The sequence below is a fragment of the Crocodylus siamensis genome, chromosome 15 (assembly GCF_052110815.1).
Source record: "Crocodylus siamensis isolate JL-2025a chromosome 15, ASM5211081v1, whole genome shotgun sequence".
NCBI classification, from domain to species: domain Eukaryota; kingdom Metazoa; phylum Chordata; order Crocodylia; family Crocodylidae; genus Crocodylus; species Crocodylus siamensis.
Window position 1 is genome coordinate 29,654,148 of NC_143409.1, and position 24,797 is coordinate 29,678,944.

General features: G+C 45.0%; 1 protein-coding gene across 7 annotated transcripts in view; it reads left to right on the top strand.

The window, feature by feature from the left end:
• SCAPER (S-phase cyclin A associated protein in the ER) overlaps positions 1-24,797 on the top strand; it is a 378,523-nt gene that overhangs the window by 15,668 nt on the left and 338,058 nt on the right. For all 7 annotated transcript variants that reach the window (XM_090028843.1, XM_090028845.1, XM_090028844.1 and 4 more), the window contains 2 exons: positions 8,792-8,909; positions 20,245-20,315. In XM_090028843.1, coding sequence (XP_089884969.1) covers positions 8,792-8,909; positions 20,245-20,315 — 189 coding nt within the window. The remainder of the gene's footprint in view (positions 1-8,791; positions 8,910-20,244; positions 20,316-24,797) is intronic.

Genomic DNA, 24,797 nt, shown 5'->3' on the forward strand with positions numbered 1-24,797 from the left:
ATATGAGCTTTATTGGTCTCTCTTTATCCGTGACTTGATACAAGAAATCCTCTAAACTATTAGTCCTAATGAAAAATCCACTTGGATTCTGTGTAACCTTAATTCCTGGTGAGGTTAGTGGGAATTTAGCATACTTAGTAGCTTGCTGAAGATACTTGGTTCCTAACTAAGGAAAAAGTGAAAGTGGCACCCAAGGGCTAACTTGGGGTATTTTTTGAAGATGGAATTCATTTTGCATTGTTCCTCTTTCAGAGTTCTGGTTTTAAGTTTCCTCAGCTATCACCATAAACCCTAAAAGAATAAGAAGTTATGGGGAAAGTGACCAGCATTCCTTGCCTGTGCATCTTCTGCAGCAGGGCTGTCCAACTGGCAGGCCATGGGCTGCTTGCGACCCACAAAGTGGTTAAATTGTGGCTTACACAGGGCTTGTTGGTGTGACTGCTGGAGCTGCTGCTTTGCCACTGCTCTGGAACCCAGGGGCTGAATGCCACTACAGCTTGCCGCTCCTCTTCTACCAAATTTGGGTCTTTGGTTGCCATTGGCCACTAAAATCAGCAGATGGAGAAAAGGGAGGTAGGCAGTGATGACATTCACCCCCTGAGTTCCAGAACTGTGGCGACACAGCAGCTGTGGCAGTTGTGCCAACAAGCTGCCAGCCTGCTGCTGAAAGTGGGTTGCCTTGCCCATGAAAAGCCCTACAGTCAGGATCCATCCTCTGAGGCTAAATGAGTTGAATACTGAGCACTCCTGATCTGCGTTACCAATAACTTACCCTAGTATTCTATAAGGGATTTGTTTCTTTTTCAACAGATACTAAAAGTAGTTATGTTTCCCAGCTTCATCGAACTCACGTACTCATGTAAAACCTTAATGGAGATCTCATTTTCTCAAACGTCAACATCTACCTGTTTTGGGAGGTTGTTCTGCTATAGCATCACTGAGATTGCTGCTGAAGTTTTGCTCCAGAGTGCAGGTTGGAGGAAAATAACTGTCTTGTTCAGAGAAAATACATGTTAATGAGAATGTTAATGAACAAGGTAACTCTTCTTAAAGGGCCGTCTAATAATGACTCATGTATTTTCTACTCTCAGTGCTTTTAAGGAAGATAAGTTGAAAAGGAAATAGTACAGATCTTATAATAACTAGCTGATATCTAAGGACAGAGTAAGTTTGTAGTAGCTCCTTTTGGTTAACTGATGACCAGCTCTAGAAGTTGCAGGGAAGGATAAAACACAAGTATTTCTCTTGCATATAATTAGTCAAAACTGTCAAAAGCCTACACAGTATCAGTGTAATTTCTGGCTTTTAAACTTCACTCAAGTGGAATAGTACTTCCAAAAGTGTGAAAGATGACTTCATTCTGGAAAAAGAGGGACTTTGAAGCCTTTTTGGCAGAAATGCCACTGTCTGTGTCTCTCACCAGGAATCTGTCCCTGTCAGCTGGGGACACTGGAGCTGAATTCCTAAGGGAGGAAAGATTTTCTTCCCTGCCTAAGTGACAAAAGCCTGGTGCCTAGAGTGTGGTTCCTCTGGTCACCTGAGTTGGGGGAGGAACAAACCCCTACTCATCTGCCCAGTTAACCAGGGAAGCTTTTTAAATTGGTTGGCTAGCTGCTAACACTGCTGGCTTCTATTGGTCCAGGCTGCTGAGGTCAGAAAGGCTATATAAGGGCCTGGTCCAAGAAGGAGAGAAGCCATTTTACCAGCATTGCACAAGCATCAGGACACTGGGAGAGAGTCTGATCCATCTGAAACGCTCTCTCTCTGGAAATCTCCAAGCCAGATCTCTACCATCTTCTGAATGATACTTGTGTTTCTAGAGAGTTAGTCAGGTCACAGTGATGCATTTGCATATCAAACGGCTACCTCAGCCAGATTGTTTGCTCAATGGTAATCCCTTGATAGTGCTCTACCTCTTACCATATTCTACCTCATCCTGTCAGAAGCAATAAAGTTCTCCTTTGTGACTGGTGTAGGAGACTTATTGAGGGGTGGGTTTAATTATGCCTAGGAGGCCCCTTGGGTCTGCAGACTAAGGGGGACTGTTTTTTACCCCTGACTTGGGGAGGTACCCCAAGTTTCATAGTTTCCTAGTTTCTAGGGTCGGAAGGGATGTGAGCAGATCATCTAGTTCAACCCCCTGCCGTGGCAGGAAAGAGTACTGGGGTCAAACGACCCCAGCAAGGTGTTCATCTAACCTCCTCTGAAACACCCCCAGGGCAGGAGCCTGCACCATTTCTCTTGGAAGCTGGTTCCAGACCCTAGCCACCCTGACTGTGAAGTAGCGCCTCCTGATATCTAACCTAAACCTACCCTCTGCCAGCTTGTGACCATTATTCCTGGTCACTCCTGGCGGTGCTCGGAGGAACAGTGACTCCCCCAATGCCTGCTGATCCCCCCTGACTAGTTTATAACAGGTCACAAGATCCCCCCTCAGCCTTCTCTTGTGGAGGCTGAACAGGTTCAGGTCCCGTAGGCTGTCCTCATAGGGCCTGCCCTGTTGTCCCCTGATCATGCGAGTGGCCCTCCTCCGGACCCTCTCCATGCTGTCGACATCCCTCTTAAAGTGTGGTGCCCAGAACTGGACGCAGTACTCCAGCTGCAGCCTGACCAGTGCCGCATAGAGGGGGAGGATCACTTCTTTGGACCTGCTTGAGATGCATCTGTGGATGCATGACAAGGTGCGGTTGGCCTTCCTAACTGCCGGCCCACATTCATCTTGGAGTCAGTGATGACCCCAAGATCCTTTTCCGCCTCCGTGCTGACAAGTGGGGAGTTCCCTAACCTGTAGGTATGGTGCCGGTTGTTCCTCCCGAGGTGCATCACCTTGCACTTGTCTGTGTTGAAACCCATCCTATTCTCGTCCGCCCACCCCTGTAACCGGTCTAGGTCTGATTGTAGCCTGTTGCATCCTTCCAGTGTGCCCACATCCCCCCACATCTTAGTGTCATCAGCAAATTTGAACAGGGTGCTTTTTACCCCCTTGTCCAAATCACTGATGAAGATGTTGAACAGTGCGGGCCCGAGGACCGAGGCCTGCGGAACCCCACTGCCCACATCCTTCCAGGTTGAGAAGGACCCATCCACTACCACCCTCTGGGTGCGGCCCTCCAGCCAGTTGGAGACTCATTAGACTGTGTGGGTGTCTACACCACAGCCCCCCAGTTTCTTAATGAGAATGGGGTGAGGGACAGTGTCAAAAGCCTTCCGGAAGTCCAGGAAGACTATATCCACTGCTACCCCTGCGTCTAATGTTCTGGTGATCTGATCGTAAAAGGTCACCAGGTTGGTCTGACTCAGGACCTGCCACTGATGAACCCGTGTTGGTTGCCCCTAAGCATGCAGTCCCCTGCTGGCCCCTCCTGGATGTGTGCCAGCATAATTTTCTCAAACAGCTTGCCTAGGATCGAGGTCAGACTAACCGGCCTATAGTTTCCCAGGTCCTCCTTCCTGCCTTTTTTGAAGATGGGGACCACGTTGGCCCTCTTCCAGTCCTCCGGTACCTCACCAGAGCACCATGAATGCTCGTAAAGCTGTACCAGGGGACTTGCAATGACCTCGGCCAGTTCCTTTAGAACTCTAGGGTGGAGATCGTCCGGACCGGCTGACTTGAATACGTCCAACCCCTCCAGAAGTTTCCTAACTAAATCCTTGCTAACCCATGGCCCAGGTGTGCCTCCCCCGGGGCCCGAGGGGGGCCCAGCAGGGAGGTGGCTGTTCTGATCCCTACTTAGGAAGACGGAGGCAAAGAAATCGTTAAACATGTTAGCTTTGCTGTCTGGTGTGACGACCAAGTTTCCCAATGCGTCCTGCAAGGGCCCCACATTACCCGGGACCTTCTTTTTACCCCCTATGTATTTAAAAAAAGGACTTCTTATTGTCCTTAATCTGGGAAGCTAGTCCCAGTTCCATCTCTGCCTTGGCCTTCCTAACTACAGCCCTACATCCCCGAGCAACTACAGAATAGCAAGGAGACATTCCCGGATGCTTTTGGTGAACCACGGACGCTTGTGTGCTCTCCTGCTCCCTTTGATCCTCGTTGGGATTACCTTCCTTTGGGCTTGGAGGATTGTCTCCTTAAGGAGCAACCACTGTCCTTGGACACCTGGCTCCTCTCCCCTCCGGGACCTCAGCGCTTCTCCAACTATCCTCCTTAGCTCGTTGAAGTTTTCCCTCCTGAAATCTAGGGCCACTGCCTTACTGCATGCCTTTACCACCTTGCGCTGGATGGTGAATTCCAGCAGGCGATGATTGCTGTCGCCCAGGTGGTCGAGCACCCGCAGCCCCCTCACCAGGTCATCACCCGTGGCCAGCACTAGGTCCAGCAAGGCGTCTCCCCTGGTGGGGCTGTGCACCTCCTGGGTTAGATGGAGGTCCTGCACTCTGGTCAAGAACCTACGTGATCGTTTAGACCTGGCTGACTGTTCTTCCCAGCAGATGTCTGGGAAGTTCAGGTCCCCCATGACTACCACATCGTTAGCCTTCACTACCTCTGTGAGCTGACCCAAGAATTCCTGGTCAAGCTCTTCTCCCTGGTTGGGAGGTCTGTAGTAGACTCCCATGGTTAAGTCCCTTTCCCCTCGACTGCCTTGTACTCTAACCCAAAGCACTTCAGAGTGCCCCTCCCCTGACTCCTTGGTAATTGACGAGGATGTGTATTCCTCCTTAATATAGAGTGCCACACCCCTACCTCTCTTTCCTATCCTGTACAGCCTATAGCCCTTGACATTCACCGCCCAGTCATGCGTTGAGTCCCACCACATTTCCGTAATCCCCACTATGTCCGGGTTGGTGTCAGCCAGCAGGAGGGTGGGTTCCTCCTGCTTGTTACCCATACTATGGGCTTTTGTGTAAAGGCATTTGAGGCCCCTCATGGATGTGTGTACTGACCCCCTAGTCCCAGCGTTACCCTGGCCCCTATCTCTTACCTGTCTATTTGCTTTGCTTGTTGTTCTGGGCTGGGCTGTAGTTGTGGGTGCTGTTTGATCTGGGAGTCTGATGTTTCCTCCACCCTCATCTTCCCCTTCCCCCAACAAGCCTAGTTTAAAGCCCGCCGGAGGAGGTCCGCCAACCTAGTTCTTGTATTGGGTCAAATACCCATAGGACTATTAGGCCTGTGTTTCCCTGAGGACACAGGACTTCGACAGTCCCTTCTTGGGGTTGTGGCATCATACAGTACCCCCGGACTCTGCAGTGGGGCTTGAAAGCAGGTCTTTCTGGGCTTAGGCGCCTCTGGAGAGGCACGTGGAGTCTGGAAGGTGGATGGGCATAGTGAGGTGGAAGGCTCAACGCAAGAGCTCCCCCTACTGGCCCGCCACAGCCTTAATATCCATTACTGCCTGTGGCATAATGGGTCATACTTTCCTCTCTTCTCTTTTTTGTTGTTGTACATTCAGTGTATTTTTGCTGGCTGTACCTCAGTGTGCTTAAAAGGGTTCCTTGCTTGCTTTGTTTGTTTGGCATCTCATAGGGTTCAGTTCTTCTGTTTCGATTTATAAGCTCTTTGGGAATGGAACATATCATTTATAAAGATTAGGGGGTGTTAAAGCTGTTGATAGCTATCCTAAAACATAATGTCTTTTATTTTGCATTGAATTCGTGATCATTATGCCTTTGATAGCTTTCTGTCTTTTCAAGAGGGAATGAACATCTAATCTAAATTTCAGTTCAACTGGGCTTGATTTTAAAAAGCAAACTTCTGTTTAAAAAGGGCTTTTAGAATTTTTTGTAGCATTGTCCCAGGTTTTGGCTATTGCTTACTTTTTGTATGTGATTTCACTTCAGGAAGTCTGAGTTATATTGAGAAGAGACCCTATTAAAATACCTGTTTTCAGAGTGGGAAAAGATAAAGGCATGCAGTTTCTCTGCTATCTTCTGCTTGGTTTTAAAGATGTTTTAAAGAAACCCTAACCACATGCATTTTTTTTTTTTAAATTAAACTTTTGTTTCTGAGTAAAACTGAATGTTGGGATGATCAAAGTTCTGTAAAGCAGCCTGCTGTTTTTCATAATTCCAGGCATTTTCATGTTAGAAAATTGCAGTGCTCTTACTAGAGGTGTTTGTATAAAATAAATTAGTTAAATCCATGCAGAAAACTATTTTGGTCCTTCTGTTTTGGTTTAAACCAGGCATGTTTCAGTTTATCTTAAGTTGGTTAGGAATTTATTTAAACTAAAACAGAATAAACCACAATAAGTATTCACACAGATTTAAATAAATTGGTTTTAAATTAGATTACGTTATATTGGTGTACCTTTCTGTAGGTTTGGTTGTGTTCACCCAGCACAAGAGTATGAAGGATACAATCATGCTTATGCAAATTGGTTTTGCCCCTCTCACTTCTTACACAGTTTATCATACTGTGGTTGGCGAAACTTAAGGTGTTTTGCGTGCTTGTTAACCCATTTTAAAGATGCAAGCAAGCTTTTGGACATACTGTTAAGTGCAGTAATACATAAAATTACTTTGGTTCTACCTAAATATGGGCTATTACTCAACTTCTAACTATATTACTTCAATCCAAGATTATTTTATTTTAATTCTTTTTACCCTAAGCAACATGAGGAGGTGGAGAAATCTCATTTTGGATTCTAGCACTGGCCCTAGGGGAGGCAGCTGCTCAGCTCTGGCTTTGGCCCTGGACTTAGGGCTGAAGCTGTAGCCAGGCCACTGCCTACTCCTGATTGGAATGGCTGTTATGACATGGGAGGGGGCACATACCCAGGGAGGGCGCAGGAGAGACTATAGGGTAGGTTGAGGAAGGGAACCTGCTGTGTATTCCACCCACTGCTCTCCTCCCCCCGTTCCCCATCCCTCTTACTTTTTGGTCCCTCCAGCCATGACTTGGCATGGTCAGGAGCTGCTGCTGTTTATCCCTGGCTGGTCTGAGCTGGTCTGGACTGCGACCAGGCCTAAGCTGTGACTGCTGCTGACTACCTCAAGCCAGAACAGAATTGCAGGAGAAGGTGAGAGAGGGCTGGGCAGTCACAGAAGACAGGCAGCAGGGATCAGGCACAGGCACGGGGGAGCCAAGCTGTGGAGAGAATAGGGTGTGGAGGAGAGGCACAGGCATGAGGGACAAGGGGGCAGGCTGCAGGGGTGGGCAGGGAGTAGGGGGGCAAGAGGCAGGCAGCAGGGGGACACATGGCAGTGATCAGGCAACAAGGAGGCAGACACAATGGGGATGGATAAAGGCATGGTGGGGACAAGGGTTGGGGGGGCAAGCAGGGAGGGCAAGGCATGAGATTTGGGACCCTCTCCCCTTGCTGCTGCTTTCCCTGCCACAGCAGTGGTGGGGATAAATTTAAGACGACCTTCCACTAATTCGATTCTGTACATGGAAAATTATTAAAAAAATTATAGATTTCCAGGTATAGAATCTTTATTGGGTGGGGGTAATCTTAAATTTGAAGTCATCTTGGATTCAGGTAAATATGCTAGATGAAATAAAAATGGATTAGAACAGTTTTAATATGGGCCCTATTTTTGTTTGCTTTATTTCCTTACGGTCACGTATGAGCTTTTCTAGAGAGCTCAGTTATTTTCTTGTTTCGTGGATTTTTCCGATATATAGCAATACTCTGTAGGGCACTAGGTGGCACACTGTGGCTTTGAAACAAGCTGGTTGAGATCTTCTGGATGACACCAGCCTAGGTTAAAAATGACTTGTATAAGCATTCAAAATAATATGCAGTTTTTCACATATAATTTATCATGGTGATACAAAATGCAATAAATGTGATTCTTCACCTAGTGCACTTGTTTTTACAGGACTTGGTTATTTAAGATGATTCTTCACAAAATGAAATGGTTGAAAGATTGGGTGAGGCCTGTAGTTAGAAGTACCCTGGTGCAGAGAACATGTTGTCTTTTGTATTCTATACAGCACAAATCATTCCATTGGCACTTGAAATTTCATATTACGTGCGTTAAGTTTTCTGTATTTCAATCTCCCAACATCTGAGGATCCAGTATGCCATAACAGTTTGTCTTGTTCAGGCTTTGTCCTCAGGAGTGTCTGGGTATAACCTGTAGGGAAGCAGGAATTCGTTTAGTTTACATTTGTTACTTTATGTGAATGTCTGTTGTACTTTTCTCAAAGTTCTTGATCTAGACTAGCCAAACTCTTGCATTTTTGCATAAATGAAGATCATTCTTAATAAACTATCTTATCCTTCTGTTTCATACTGCAGCTTCTTTGTCATCATCCTGAGCTCCTATGCAGCATTTTCTATTTATGTTATTGAAAGTTACCTTTTAGGGCTTTGTTTTAGCGGCACGAAGGTGCCTATTTTAACATACAAGGTGATTTAGATTAGGGCTGTCCAGCTGGTGGTTTGCAGGCCACATTCAGCCCATGAGTGATTTATTTGCGCCCCCTGGGCTTCCACCCAGCCTCCATTCCCTGCCATTGCTTTGACTGCAGCAGCAGCCAGGGTCTCTGGGCTGCACCTCCCTTTTCTGGCTTCCATTTCCTGCTGCTGCGCCAACGGGTAGAGTGATATGATGCAGCCTGCAGAGGTTTGTCTACACTAGGCTTTTATCATAAGTTAATTTATTTCAGTTCGCTCAAGGTAATTAACACATTTGTAAAGATTGGTTTGAACACTTCCTCCAGCACTGGCATTCAGTTCAATTGAGGTGAAGAAGACGACAAGTATAGACAAACCAGTGGACAGTGATTTCTGCTTTGAATCAGTTTCCCAGGAAGCATTGTAAGAGCCATGAAGTATGTCATCACATTGGTTTGATGCAAAAAGATATATATTTCTTGTCTTTCATGTTTTCACAGGCTTCCTTCCAGCGTTCTAATAGTCATGACAAAGTAAGGAAAATAGTTGCAGAAGAAGGTCGGACAGCACGGAACTTAATTGCATGGAGTGTCCCTTTGGAGAATAAAGAGGATGATGGTAAGCATTCAGCTGTTCTCCTCCCTGTCTTCCCCCTTGGAAAAACAAAAATCTAACTCATTAATATGGGTAGAGGTAATTAGCCATGTTAGTCTGAAGTGAACTCTTGCTTATAAAAATGTATGCATCCCTGATTCAGTTACTCTGTAAAGTGTATCTCTAGTATGGGAACACTTTTGAAAAAAATTTTCATATAGAAAACGTATTAAAATTAACTGTTTAAAATGTTATTTATATTCAAGTTTTAAAATAATTTCTCTCATATGGTCTCTGTGCAACTTAGATTCTTTTGTAACAATGATCATTGAAAGATTAAATAAAAGTGAATTTTTGCATCTTGCTGTTTTGTCTACCAATAATGCTGATTTCATTAGTACATCCTGCTGACTACTGTGCTGACACAGTCTTATTGTAACTTTTGTATCTGTAGCAGTGTACACTACACCGCTCTGATTTTGTTGCCTCTTAACCTGGAAGCAGGCTATCTTTACACAGTGCGTATCATGGGCTGATTAACACTGAGTGCCAGTGCCAGACAGACTATTCTGAAAGCCAGTTAGCCTGACCATGTAAGCCACCCACGCATGGTTAAGCAGCTGCAGGTTTTAGGGCCATAGTCCAGGCACTCAGTAAGCCATTGAGATTCTATTGGGAACTCTCTGGCTTCTAACCCACTGCTCCTCTCTCTGACATCTCACCCCACCTTAATGATGGGCCGCTACTTAACATCCCTGGAAGCGGAATTTGTCCTGTTGTAGGCTAGGTCTTCTGGGGCACTGGCTCCCTGTTGGGAGCCGGCTGGCAAGGACACTGAAGATGCAGGGGAGGACAAGGAACTACAGGCTCTTGTTGTTCAAGTCTGGTTCCAGTTCAGAGTCTGTATCTGTTTGAGCTGAGTGTGTGTAGCTGGGCCGGATGGTCTGGGTTGCTGTGCTGGCCTGTGAGGGCAGTGTGTCGTCACAGTCCTTGTTGTTCTCCTGGACAATGGGGGTCACTGTGTCTACTGTGTTTTCTAACATGACAGTGTCATTGATCATGAAGATGCAAAACTGTTCCTCTTAGTGGATGCATGTGGCCTTGCATGCGTCTGACACATAGTTGCTGTTCTGTGTCCTTGCAAACTGCTGCCTCAGTACCTTGCACTTGAACTAGCACTGGGCCCAGCCATCGTCGTATTTCTGGGCCTGGGTTGCCAAACCAAGAAACTGTTTTTTACACACAGAGAAACTTTTGTTACTTGTATATGTTTTTACTATCAGTAAAAAAAAATAAAAATTCTTTGGTTGGTAGCCCTGTGTGACTACAGCAGTGGTTTTATACCCTGCTGCCATTACCTTAGGGGTCTCACCCCACACCCTGAGATTCTTGACTACAGCCTGCACCATGATGGCCCCCGCAGCCTGCTTCTTGATTCCCACAGGTCCTGCTCCCCCTGCACTCGCACAGACCCACTTCCTGTATCCCTCCCATTCCAAGCCAGCAGCTCTATCTGGCTGCAGTATCACCCTCCTTGTACCTTTGATACAAATGGCTGTTAGAAGAAGAGGACTGGCATAGGGTCCTAGCAGCAGCATATGACAAAAGATGAGGGAGGTGCCATGCTGTTTGGACAGCAGGTAGTGCTGTTGTGCTCTGTTTTTCAATACTGCTCCAGCTTTTTTCCAGGGATGGAGCTTAAAGCTGTGGCAGCTCTATGTTTTTTATGGATTTTTACAGACAGGCATTTTTAGGGAGTTTTTTAATGGAGTGTCCATAGATTTATGGACAGTTGGCAACCCTGCTCTGGGTCTCTGTTTCCTTCACAATCCATTCATAGACTACCTTGTTTTAGTGGCTTGATTGGGGTGCCCTTTGGTTCTTATTATCACCTCAATATGGTGATGAGATCTGCTACTTCCTTCTTGGTCCAGTTTTTGCTGCGCTTGTTCATGCTGCTCCCTTAAATTGAGGGGCCATGGTAGAAAGAGGATGAATGGTTGTGAGGGTCTATGGAAGCCCGATCTTGCTTTGGGTGGCAGATGGGTCTGATGACAGCCCTGACAGCTGAAAGGTTAGATGGATGGAGGTCCTTGGTGCTGGTGATATTTGTGGTTGGTTCAGTAGGTGCACACTGATGCTAATCTCAATTTGGGTAATCAGCAGAAAATGGTTGGTAAGTTGTTGTGCAGGCCAGTTAACAGGTTGGGGTAGACATGTGGAGCCTGTCACCTCTGCGCAATATTGTTCTGTGATGAGGGCCACATAGAGTTTGAGAAGGGCTGGGTTTGAGGTCAAAGAAGTGTGGATGCCTAGAAAACCAAATGGAAATGATGTCTCAGGACAGCTGTTTAGATGTTCCTCATGATAGCATGGGACAGACTGTTAGAACAGGGATGGGCAATTATTTCAAGCAGAGAGCTGCTTACTGAGTTTTGGCAAGCCACTGAGGGCTGCATGACAGGCAGCCAGGGGCAAATGTATATTAATTTTCTGAACATTCTGGGGGCTCTGCGGGCCAGATAGAATGGCCTGGTGGGCCGTATCCAGCCTGTGGGCCACATTTTGCCCACCCCTGTGTTAGAACCTCTTATCCTGCTGTCCTGTTTGGGGTTTTGTCCTGTGATAAATGACAAGGGTATAGGAGTGTGCTTTGCCTGAGGAGAAAACATTTTCTCATAGAAAAATGGTGATATCTTTTCATAGCCTTAGAAGCTGTCACGTAACTGTTTCCCAAGAATAAATGAAGTTCATTGGGTCCATGTTTGTTGGTGCATATTTATTTAGGTTTGTAACCATTTTCTAAAGAAGGCATGAAGGATGAAAATTAATGCGAATCTTCAGCCTCTGTTAGATACAGAAGTGCTTTTTAAATGGTTTTTGTCACAAATACTTTTGCATAACAGGATAAGTAAATGAAAAAGCCATAGCTCATCATTTTCTTGGTCTTGTGCTTCAGCTGGCTTGCTGTTAAAAGTTAACAGATTTTTCAAATTTAATTTCTTTACACAAACATGGGCCAAATTCTTACCTATTGTCTGAATTCTTTGCACTACACTGAAAACAAATTATTTGGAATGTGTTCATAGTTGATCTGTAGAAAATTTACCTTGTGGAAGGGAACTTTTGGCTGGTGTGTAGCTGGTAGAGACAGTTTCTGCACTCTTGACCTCTGCCTTGGCATAAGAATATGTATACTGCTGATTTTGCACTTGGATTTGGGACCCTTTTGGGACCATAGAGTTGAAATGTATGTTACAACTGCTTCTGTGCTACTCATGCAGGTCCTGATTTAAGTCAGCCCACAGGATTAGGGAGTCTGAATCCTCAAGACTACCAAAATGAGCAGAAATCATGCATTTTCCTCCTTCTGTTCCTGTATTTTAAATACTTTCTATAGGAGAGAATTGTCATTGCTAATATTTCTTTTGCTCACAGCTTTTATCCAGAGGTATTGTGTTAACATTACCAGCATGTAACTTATCTTGGCATGTTACAGAGTTCTGTTACTGTTCAGAAAGTATTCTCTGTGTGAAGAGCAAAGGCATGCCAGTAGTGCTGTTTTGGAGGGTTTGTGAATGGGAACGCTGTATTAGACTGTGGCTATACAAGGAGTTGCCCAAGGCAAAATCTTGCAGATAACTCTTGAAGCAGCAAGCGCAAATGTGCTTTTTGTCTAGGAAAGAAACTACCACGCCATGAGAGGAAATGGAATAAAATTTCCCAGGTTTGGTCAGATTTATCTTGGAATAAGGTGGTGTCATGTCTTTTTTTTTTCCCCCCCTCATGGCAGCTGTTTTGGTTTGTTTTTTTTTCCCCTCCCCAGTATATCCTGTTCATATGTCCTTGGCATTAGTTTCTTCAGTTCATAAATCCTCTCTGCCTCTACTTCCTTCAAAAAGTATATACTTACTCTATTTTCCACCCCTCAATTTTTATTCTGGGATTCGTGGCTATTTATACATAGTGGTATGAATGAAAGGACAAGTGTGAGAAGAACTGCAGCAGAAATATGACTCCTTGAGAAGAAATAGGTAACATATGCGGATAATGAGATTTCAGAAAGTGGATAGAAACTACTGAAACCCCAAGCAACTTTTCTCTCATCTTTTGGAATAATGTACCTTGTCATCAAATTTATACTTTTTAAACTGTGGAATTGGCCAGTACATATCAAACAAAACTGAACAGTCACAAATCAATACCTGGATATTGGCCAGTAACAGCCAGCTTCAACTGTTGGAGCAAAGAGGCTACTTAAACAGGATCTATTAATATGTAGCTGACTCTTCACTGTGAGGCAGAATAAGCAACAATACAATTGAATTCATATTTGAAAATAAGTCCTTTTTACTCCAGAAGAAAGTCTTGTTTTAGATTCATTTGCAAAAAAAAATAATACTTTCTCACAGTCTACTCCAAGAATAATTCTGTGTTTGTCAAAACTAGGTGGAACAAAAAGGGTATCTAGACTTCTACTTTAAAAGTGAGCTTGTGATTGTGTATGGGGACTGCATAATCCTTATTTAGTTTTAAAAAATGTGAGGGTTCTTCATACAGGAATTCAGTATCTGTGTATTTTTTACTTACTTTGTGCTTACTATACAACTTAAGGCACATGGATGAGCAGTACACAAATTATATTATAGAATCGAATCTACTACAATCAACTAGTATTACTTAAATATTCCCCATAAGTGCTCCTTCCCTTTAAATTAAAATAGTTTATACATACTTCTAATTTTAATAAATACGGACACGACAAAATAATTGTGTAATCTTATATTTGTAATGGTCCCTTTCCTGTATTCCCTTTTTGTTTGAAATCTTTGTGGTTCCATATGTAGTCTGCCAGCAGAGTTCACTGAAGGTTTGTGAGCTAGTGGCTTGCAACTTTTTTTATATTTGAGGCACCCCTTGGTGGGCTTGAGGTACCCCTTGATAGGCTCAAGCGACCCCATGGAATATGCCTGCTCTTAGTTTTCATTTGATTTTTGACTACAGAAAAATAATAGAGCAAATCTTTGGGGTAAAGAATTAAAAAAGCTGACCAAAGAATGTTTTTGACACTAAGGACTCTTATTTGAAATTTCTGGGTTTCTCTTTTGAAGAATGTTTGCACACCTGACGGTGCTAACATTGACATACCACATCACCCTTTAAAGGGTCTTAAGGCACCCCAGAGTGCTGTGGCACCTGGTTGAGAATCATTGTTATAAGATTTCAGGGCAGGGAATGTATTTTATTTAGATGAGAGATTTCTTGGCACACTTAGGCACTTGAAAAAGAATCCTTTTGTTTAAGAAAAGTCTTGATAGAATGAACAGGCCTTGTAGCACGTGATGGAGATCAGATTTTGGCTTTGTTGGACCAATGTAAGGAGCATCTATCAGAGTCTAGCTGAGCTGTGAATACAACAGGCCAAGTAAACGTTAGGAAAAAGGAATTCTTTCATTCTTTCAAAGTCTCAAATTGTGAATTGCATTTAAATTAATTAGAAACTAGTGCTGTCTTTGGGTAAAATGTTCTGCTAAATGACATGGTAGTTTTATAAATGTAAACAGTGTTGTAGAAATCCATCCTGGAAATGAAAAAAGCAAATATGAATTGATTATACACTTGAAAACACAGTAGTTTATCCAGTCTTTTAGTCTTGCAAGACCAAAAAAAAAAGTCTCATCTACTGTCACTATGTGAGCTTTCAAAGTAATCCAGCATCCAGTAAGATTGCAGACTTTAAAATAGGGGAACACTCCTTCCTTAGGGTGTGAAGAAACAATCTGTCTCCTGGTTGCTTTCTACACAAACAGCATCACCTCTATCATACTGAAATGGGCTACAGCAGCCAACTTTTATCCCTTTGTTAAAACAAACAACTGCTGGATTCCGTGAAAAAGATGTAGCATAGGAAGCTGTCAGCATTGGGATAGCTCTGCAACTTCCACTTTCTCGGTGTCTCCCAGAGAGCTTGCGTTCAGAGATGGGGAGAGGTGCTAGGACACGACTAGAAGATGGGACTGCACAACGGCTACATAGTAAAAATGGGCAATTTCCTAATACAGTACTACCTTTTGAAGCCCCTGGCAGATGATATATTTATGGTGTGCATTATATGTGATTATCACATGACGCATTGTAACATGCCAACTGGCTGCATGTTAAAATTTATTGCAGTATGCTTTATGCCATGAAGTTTCTGTAGCAACTTCTTGCAGCTGATCCACCATTTTTATCCAGGAATAAATTGGTTTAACACCTGGCCTGTTACAGTTTGTCATGTAATACTGTCACAAACCTATAAGGTTTTGAGGGAATATAAACAGTTTGAGAAGAGGTACCTTGGTGGTAGAGTTTTAGTTTTCCTTATCCTGGCATATACCTGGTCTTCAGTTTGAGACGTTTGGTGAATGAGTGTAGTCAGTGTGGTCAGTTTCACTTTTATTTCTAAAACTGGCTTTAGTTAAGTAAAATATCTTAATTTACTTGTGTTTCTTGCTTTGGTTGGCCTAATATTTTTAAGAGGAATTATAAAACAAGTAATATAGATTTGTCTAAAAATTAAAGGCCTGATTCTGTTAAGATGCTGGAGCAGCCCAAAGCAGCTATAGCTGAGTGGTTGAGCCAAGTTTACAGCTGCCTTTCATAACTAGAGGAATACAGAACAGCTGGAACATATCAGCAAATTTTGCCCAAACGTTTTTCTAAAAAACTTAGTTTGACAATTCTGAAATCCAAGAATGATTTTCAGTCTGGTATTTCAGGGAGCTATATTAAGTTCGTGCATGTGTTTGTTTGGTTTAATTTAATTAAATAATCTTGAACTTTTCCTTAGAAGTATACCTGTTGTCAGAAAGTACCAGCATGTTTAGTATACCATTAGTATTTTTTCTTGCTTGCACACAAGACAGGATGTGGTAACTTTTTACATTTTCTTCATTTATGGAAGGTTAAAATATCAGATCAATCAATCAAAGGAATAAATCAGGAAAAAAAGGCAAAATAAAAAGTTGTAACGTTAAATTTATTTTTTTAACTAAATCCCAGAGATCCCATTCTTCATGAAAACATTTCACGAAAGGAATATTCTTGTGTGCTAATTCTGAGATGCCTCTGTTGGCTTAAATACATTCTGCTTTTTTTGAAGAAATAGGTTTGATATTTTTGGTTTATTGCTTATAACTTTTGTGATTCTAGCACTTACTGCTAGCTAGGGATGTAAATATTGTTTAAAAAATTACCTTTTTTAAAAAACCTGTATCCAAGGCCAAATTAGCCAAAACTAATTCCAAATCCAAGAGTCCAGAACCATAAGTCCCTCTACTACTGGCAAACATTCTCCACCCACACTTGGGGCTTCAGTTGTTTCCAAATCCTTTGGTGGACATTCTACTTGCAGGCACAAGCCCAGAGGCTTGGGGTTCAGATGCCCCCGAATTTTGCTTGCCCTTAGCCGTAAGGGCCTTGGAACAAGCAAGGGAGGAGACTCCCTTTTCCATAAAGTGGGCTTAAAGCTGCTGCACCTTGGTGGGTACTGAACTACACCAGAAAATCTGTTCTCCCGGGGTGTGGTTCAGGAAAACTGCCTTCATGAACACGGATACAACCCATTTAACCAGTATAATTAGGGGAGGTTAAACGGTCCTGTAGCAGAGGGGTAAAGCGGTGTGGAGAGCTGGGGCCAAGGGTGGTATGCAGGTGTGTGGCAGGTTCTGTCACCAGCCAGGACTGGCTGGACTTCAGCTGCATGATCCCTTCTCCGTCTGAATGCAGCCAGCACATGGGTTGGCACTGCACTTCTCTTGCTTGGCTGAGGGCTTTCCCCAGTGCCACAGCTCCTAGCATTGGGCGCTCAGCACACAGGTGGATGCCTCTGTCTGCCACATTCCTCTGGGTTTGGAGAGCTGCTGGAGCCCAGGGGGTGGGAGGGAGGCCCCACCTGGGAGTTCTGGGCATTTGCGAGCTGGAGGCATTGCCTGGGCATGGCGCAGCACTGTTGTCCTGGCAGGCAAGAGCCCCGATGGATGCCATGGGGGTGGGAGTGGGGTATCTGGCTCCATGCAGCCTGCCACTGCAGCACCCAATGGCAGTCCCACTGCTGCGCTCACTCCTATTTAAGTCTTGCCAGCTCTGCCATGCAACTTTGTCCAGAGCCGCTCCTCCAGGTAATGGCTAGTTACCTCCCTGTTACAGCAGGTGCATGATGTTGCAACCCAGATCCGTGCTGCCTCCTAGGCACCCCTGCAGAAGCCAATCCCCCTGACAGTGGGCAACACCAAGCTGAGAGGTAAACAGTAAACTTTAAATGGTATAAATATAATTACTGTTTAACCTTTTACATCTGTACTGCTAGCACGTTCAGATGAGACTGGCTGGAAAAGAAATTTCAGGAACAGTGGGTGCGTCTACATGTGCATATTTACTGCGCAGTAATTAGAGGTGCACTGATATATCGGTTCATATCGTATCGCCAATTAAAGGAAAATTGACATTATTGGCAGTCATCTTTTTTTGGCCGATGTGGCTGATAATGTCACCAATGAATGATAAGTGTATGCATGCAGCTGCAGCATGCAAGTGGTTAGAATTGCAGCCTGGCAGCTTGGAGAGCAGTGTCTAGCTGATTAAGGGGGGTAGTTAGGAAGGCCAAGGCAGAGATGGAACTGGGACTAGCTTCCCAGATTAAGGACAATAAGAAGTCCTTTTTTTAAATACATAGGGGGTAAAAAGAAGGTCCCGGGTAATGTGGGGCCCTTGCAGGACGCATTGGGAAACTTGGTCGTCACACCAGACGGCAAAGCTAACATGTTTAACGATTTCTTTGCCTCCGTCTTCCTAAGTAGGGACCAGAACAGCCACCTCCCTGCTGGGCCCCCCTCGGGCCCCAGGGGAGGCACACCTGGGCCATGGGTTAGCGAGGATTTAGGGAGCTTCTGGAGGGGTTGGACGTATTCAAGTCAGCCGGTCCGGACGATCTCCACCCTAGAGTTCTAAAGGAACTGGCCGAAGTCATTGCAAGTCCCCTGGTACAGCTTTACGAGCACTCGTGGTGCTCTGGTGAGGTACCGGAGGACTGGAAGAGGGCCAACGTGGTCCCCATCTTCAAAAAAGGCAGGAAGGAGGACCTGGGAAACTATAGGCCGGTTAGTCTGACCTCGATCCTAGGCAAGCTGTTTGAGAAAATTATGCTGGCACACATCCAGGAGGGGCCAGCAGGGGACTGCATGCTTAGGGGCAACCAACACGGGTTCATCAGTGGCAGGTCCTGAGTCAGACCAACCTGGTGGCCTTTTACGATCAGATCACCAGAACATTAGATGCAGGGGTAGCAGTGGATATAGTCTTCCTGGACTTCCGGAAGGCTTTTGACACTGTCCCTCACCCCGTTCTCATTAAGAAACTGGGGGGCTGTGGTGTAGACACCCACACAGTCAAATGGGTCACCAGCTGGCTGGAGGGCCGCACCCAGAGGGTGGTAGTGGATGGGTCCTTCTCAACCTGGAAGGACGTGGGCAGTGGGGTTCCGCAGGCCTCGGTCCTCGGGCCCGCACTGTTCAACATCTTCATCAGTGATTTGGACAAGGGGGTAAAAAGCACCCTGTTCAAATTTGCTGATGACACTAAGATGTGGGGGGACGTGGGCACACTGGAAGGATGCAACAGGCTACAATCAGACCTAGACAGGTACAAGGGTGGGCGGATGAGAATAGGATGGGATTCAACACAGACAAGTGCAAGGTGATGCACCTCGGGAGGAACAACCGGCACCATACCTACAGGTTAGGGAACTCCCCTCTTGTCAGCACGGAGGCGGAAAAGGATCTTGGGGTCATCGTTGTTTCATAGGAGGTTAGATGAACATCTTGCTGGGGTCGTTTGACCCCAGTACTCTTTCCTGCCATGGCAAGGGGTTGAACTACGTGATCTGCTCAGGTCCCTTCCAACCCTAGAAACTATGAAACTATGAAATCTGTGTGGGGGAAGGGGCAGGGTGGGGGAATTGTGCCCCCACAATGAGGTAGGGAGTAGGGCTGGGGCAGGGGTGGGTGCTGCCCAGCCAGGGCAGGGTACAGGGCAGAGGCGCGGGTAGATGGGGTGAGGCAGCTCCCATTGCTCCAGGGGATGGGGTGAGGCAGCTCCCATTGCTGCATGCACCCCTTAGGGTAATGGGGGTGGGGCACGTGCCCCCTGGATCTGGCACAAGTAGCACAAGTAGGCTGCCCACTGCAGATTTGGGGCATTGGCCTTTTCCCAGTGTGGAGCTGGTCCGGAGCTATGGAAGGGGCAGGTGGTGATGGTGCTGGGAGGCGGGGTGGGAGGGCTATGGGGTGGGCTACACAGCCACTCCAAAATTTTCTGTAGCCCCCCTTTCTCTCTCCCAGTGTTGCCTACTGCTCCACCCTGCTGCTATCCACCCTGAACACAAACCCTTCCTATTTGCAGCCACCAGAAATTACAATGTTATAATTGAGTGGCAGAGCAAAATATGACTTGGCCCATAGCATGTTATTTGCTCAATATTGTTGCACATGTGCCAGCCAAGTTTGGGAGTCTGCCATAAGACCACTGATGTCTTTCCTTTCTCCACATCTTGAAAGAAGGGTGTAAACCCACTATCTAGCTGTTTAAACAGTTCAGGAAAAAATAGCAGCTAAGCAATTACATTTGTTTTCCAAGAAAATGTCTCTTATTTCAATTTCACAACAAATATTGGAATTAAATAAACAACAAATAAAACTTAACAACATTGAGATTTTTTCATGGTACAATGATTTCTTTGAAAATATGATGCATTTTGGCTTTTGGTCATAACGACCTGATAGTCAGACAAACAGACCCCATTTGTAAGAAAAAAAATTCTGTCTTGTGTTCATATTTGCCAACTTTTTAAACTATTTCTTCCATCATTTCCTTCAGTTAGAACTGATGAAAATGTATAATTCAGTATGTACAATTGGGGAAATGTTTCTTAGTTGTTTGAGTGATGTTTTAACCATGATGGTCCAGGAAATAAGCAAAAGCCAAGTATTTTTGTGGATGATATCTTTTATTGGAGCAACTTCATGGTTGGGGTAGATCGAAACAAGCTTTCAAATGCTGGGCATTCTTCTGCAGGTCATGCACAGAAATACTTCTTAATTTGTAGTCAGTCCCATTATCTTTTATGCACTGTTAACAGCACGCAACAAGTTGGGGGGGGGTTATATTTTAGAATATTATGTCTATTTCAAATAGATAGTTAGACAATGAAGATTCTGCCTTGAGCAGGGGATTGGACTGGATGACGTTCTGAGGTCCTTTCCAGGCCTATTTTTTCTGTAATTCTGTGATTGCTGATAAAATTTATTTGTTCTGTTCATAGGAAAGTCTAAAGGGCACATAGGTGGAAAATCCAAGAGAGCAAATCAAGGGACACACAAAACTGCAAAACAGGTAGGTATGCATGCTTAGCTTTTTCAGTTGGTTTCAATGCTGTACAGGCAGTGCTTGACTTACAATTTTTTGAGGTACAATGAACAGCACTTATGACCTTTATAGATTGACACCATGTTTTGAGGTTTCAGTGTGGGTTTCTACTTTATGATGCTGGATACAGTTGCATCCAGCTGGCAAGTCAGGAAGGGGCTGCGGGGGCAGATCAATGCCCCCACAGCAAAGGAGGGATTCGGGCTGGGACAGAGGCTGGGGCAAGAGCTGCCTGGCCGGGCAGGGGGGCTCAGGATGAAGGTGTAGCTCATCTGAGGGGTGTGGAGGGGGTGGCTCCCACCACTGCGTCCCATTGTTCTGGGAGCTGCTCGTCTGGGAGGACACCGGAAGGGGAGCATGTGCCCCAGGGTCTGCGTGGGGTGGGCAGTGCTGGGGTGCACTGCGCTTCAGGCAGGCATGGCAGCACTGGGAGTGGGGGCTATGCTCTGCTGCTGCTTGCCCCACCAGGGTGGGGCAGACGTGGGACAGAACCGCTGTACTGCCTCTGGATGAGCGGCTCGCAGCGGCGGGAGCCACCCCCACTGCACCTCCTGGATGAGTTGCAGCTCTGTCCCATCCTGGCTGGGCGAGTGATAGGAAGCAAGGGGTGGGGGGCATGTGCTCCTGGATCAGGGTGAGATGGGTGGTGGAGTGGGGGCGATGGTGGGGCTGCAGCCACCCAAAAATTCGCCATAGTGGGGGCGATGGTGGGGCTGCAGCCACCCAAAAATTCTCCATAGCCCCCACCACCCACCCGGAGTGCAGCGTGGTGCAGCCGCAGCCCCACCCGTGCCGCACAGATCCAGGGGCACATGTCCCCCCACCCCGTGCCCTCCCAGACGAGTGGCGGGAACAGTGGTGGGAGATGAGCAGCTCCCATGCCAATGGCACGCAGCGATGGGAGCTGCCCCACCCGCTCCCTGTGCCTCCCAGATGAGCTGCGCCGTTGTTTGATGCCCTCCTGTCCCAGCTGGGCAGCACTTGTCCCAGCCCCAGCCCTGACCCCTCCTTTACTGCAGTGGTGTTGATCTACCCTCCGCACCCCTTTCCTTCCCCTTTCTCTTGCAGATTTACCAGCTGGATGCAGCTGTATTGTGTGTGGTGAAGGAACCAATCACTTATTTATAACAGTGTAACTATAGAAAATTGGTTTTGAGTTGCAATGTTTCCACTTGAGACCAGTTTTCAGGAACCAATTGTATTGCAAGTCTAAGGACTGTCTGTAACTGAAACTTTAAATGTTATGAAATAGATGTAATACTCCATTAACTGAATATTGTGTTATAGATGTATCTATATCTAAGTATAAAAAACTTTGAAAGAACAAGCCAATTAACATGGAAGTTAAAATGCTAGAATGGAAGTTGCTTCAGCAGTCTAAATTCCTCCTTTTGTGTGTATGCATTTATAATACAGTCTTTAAATGATCACATATGACCTTTTCTTGTGGGATCTGTGCCTTATTTAGTGCACTGACTGAATGATACCTAATGCTCTAGGTGGCTTTGTTTTTGGGAGAACAGGAGAGAGATTGAGGAAGGAGGACCCTGGAGTCACTACACTGGCTGTCCTACACCCAGCTTTCTTCCTCATCTCCTGCAGTCATGGTCACATCTTTAACTCTGCTGCAGTATTAGTGATGGGCACATATGTGGACTTTACTAAAACTGCCATAGTCACCATCCTCAATGCTTCATCAAACTGCAGGAAGGGCAGGGCCCTCACGTAGAATCTCCTATCCATTTTGCTGGCGTTTGCCATGACTGTTGGCTGTGAGATCTCCATTCCCTTTTCTGTCCCTTACTCTACTGTTTCAAGCTGGTCTCCCTTCTCAGTCCTCCTCTGCTGAGCAAGCATGATCTTACCCTTTGCCAAATGTTCTCTTTCTACCAGAAAGTTACCACTCAGTTGCTGGCATTGCTGCTCGTGTAGGTAACCAGTTTATGATCCTTTTATTGGGTAATAGTTTGTTGGCGGAGCCTCTGTACTTCCTCTTCCAGGCAGTAGGGCCCAGTTTTCTTTTATTAAAGGGAAAACCTTCTTGATTTTAGGCCCTAATCCTGAAGTCTGATCTATAGAGGGTAGAATCTTGTTAAAGTAACTGAGGCTTCATGTAAGTGGGTTTACATGTACAGGTCTAGTTGGGCAAAGGTACTATCGTCTTCACTATCAGTATTTAGTTTAATTAGCTATGCTGGGAGGTTATGAAAATACTGAGAATTCAGATGTACCTTTTCTGTTGTGATCCTGCAGGCTTGCATTGAAGTGTTGCACAAGTGTTGGATTGTAGAAAGGTAGAAGCCAGGTGGATACAAAATGGAAGGGTTTTTCTGATTTTTAGTCTCCAAAGTAAGAGAGAAATGAACCCAGAAATTGCCTCTGCTGTGTTAAACTTGGACAAATAAAACTTTTAATACCTCCTTCCCATGATCTTATCAGTATAATCTTCCTCTTGTCAGGATGTTGGCATATTTACTATCAAGAATTTATTGGCACCAACAGAATAAACATAAGCTTCATAACTCCCAGGACAGCTGCTTTTAGCAGACAAAGGGATAACTTAGTTTTCCTATGTAAAAAACCGAATCTGTATTCATGTCTTTTCATGCTTCAGTTTAAAAAACACAGAGAGGATGTCCACAGTGAAGTCAAAGACATGACTGTAAATCGTGCAGGCATAATTGAGCTAAACTAAAAGCTGGCTAACTGGGTACTGGTAACAGTGCAGTTGCATCAACACAGAATTCAGCTGAAGTCTGGCCAGCTTCTTAGGTGGGGTTTGCAGTTGCACTAAGCTGCAGGATGCCAGGGCTACAATGTATTAGTACCTGAGCTGTCTAGTTTAAAACTAGGCTGGGTCTACCTGACGTGCAGTCACACTTGGACTGCAAACTGGGCATATTCAGTTTTCAAAAAAAGCCCAAGATTTATTGTATGTTTACAAGCACCTGTGAATGATTTTGCGCTTTAATAAATTGCACCAGTATTTAATAGGCCTGTGTGAAGTGGCTAGTATTTGCTTTGGATTCAGATTTGGCCTATTTGGGGGACAGTGATTCGATTTGGTGATTTCGAATCACTGTCCCGATTTCAATTTGGCTGAATCTGATTTGGAGATTTGGCTGCTTCCAAATTGGCCAGGCCCATCCCCCGCCTCTCTCCCAGCCTGGCAATGGCTGCCCTGGGCACTTGGGGTGGGGGGGGAGCCCCAATTCACCAGGTGCTGCTGGGTGGGGGGTGATCCCTGCTGCCCCCAACTGCACCACACTGTGTGGGGGGTTCTACATTAGCCCCCCTCCCCCTTGCTCCCCCAGCCCCCCCCCCCACAGATGCCCATCTGGGCCAGCTCCGGCCCTTTTAATAAAAAAAAAAAAACAACCTGGAAAAACCCTGTACTCATTGCTTCTGCTGGCGGGGGAGAGCCGTGCAGAGAGCTTTGAATTGATTCGGACCTTTAGGTTGGTCCCCTGATTTGATTTCGGATTTAGAGCTGAATCTCCTCTGAATCGAATCACCAACCAAAGCTTCACAGCCCTATTATGTAAAGCAAATTAGATTGTGTATATATAATAAAGATTTTTTTTTTAAAAACCCCAACCTGAATCCCAACGCATGGTTTTCATACCTCTTAGTTTCTTTAGTGGACCAATATAAATTTAAGGCTCTTGATAAAAACCTTTTGCCTTCAGCATTTACTACCAAATATTTAGGACTTGATTTTGCAACTATTTAGGATTTGAGTAAATTTTCTGTGCATTTCTTTATAGGTTCTCATACTGTGATGATGATCACTGTAGTAAATTGGCATGTTAGCAGTGACTTCATGCTTTTTTCAAGCAGATGCATTCAAGTATTTGAAGCCCTAGTGTACAACTAAATGGTTCCAAAGGAGGTAAAGAAAAAATGGAGTAATTACCTTGCCTAATCCTTCTGCACGCTGGTTTGTTGTAAAGTGTGCAGCATAATGCTCTACCCCACAGGATAGTGTAGCCTGCAAGTACTAGATAGCTTGCAGTTGTCTCCAGAGCCCAAATCCATCTGTAGGAACACCACAAGTCTGTACCATTCTTAACCTGAGCATGTTTCTGAAATGTACAATCTGGCTAAAAAGCCAGCAGCTTTGCAATTTTTGTTTAATGGTCTTGAACTTATTTTTAGGAGGTGTTAACTAAAGAATTAAATAAACTTTAGAATGCTTATACATACATCTGCAGCTAAGAAATTTCCGCTTCTGTTTGCCTTGTCAAATGTACTTTTATTGTTCAAAAGCAACGTTAGTTCTTTGCATATGACTAGAGTAAAAAATTGTTATTCAAGATTAGTTTTGCAATTTGCTGGTAATTTAATTAAAACAATGCTGATAATACGACTAGAAACAGGCATTTACTGTTTGTACAGAGCATAGTCATTTGTTTATAACTTTGATAATATCCTCCTTCTAGAAGTATT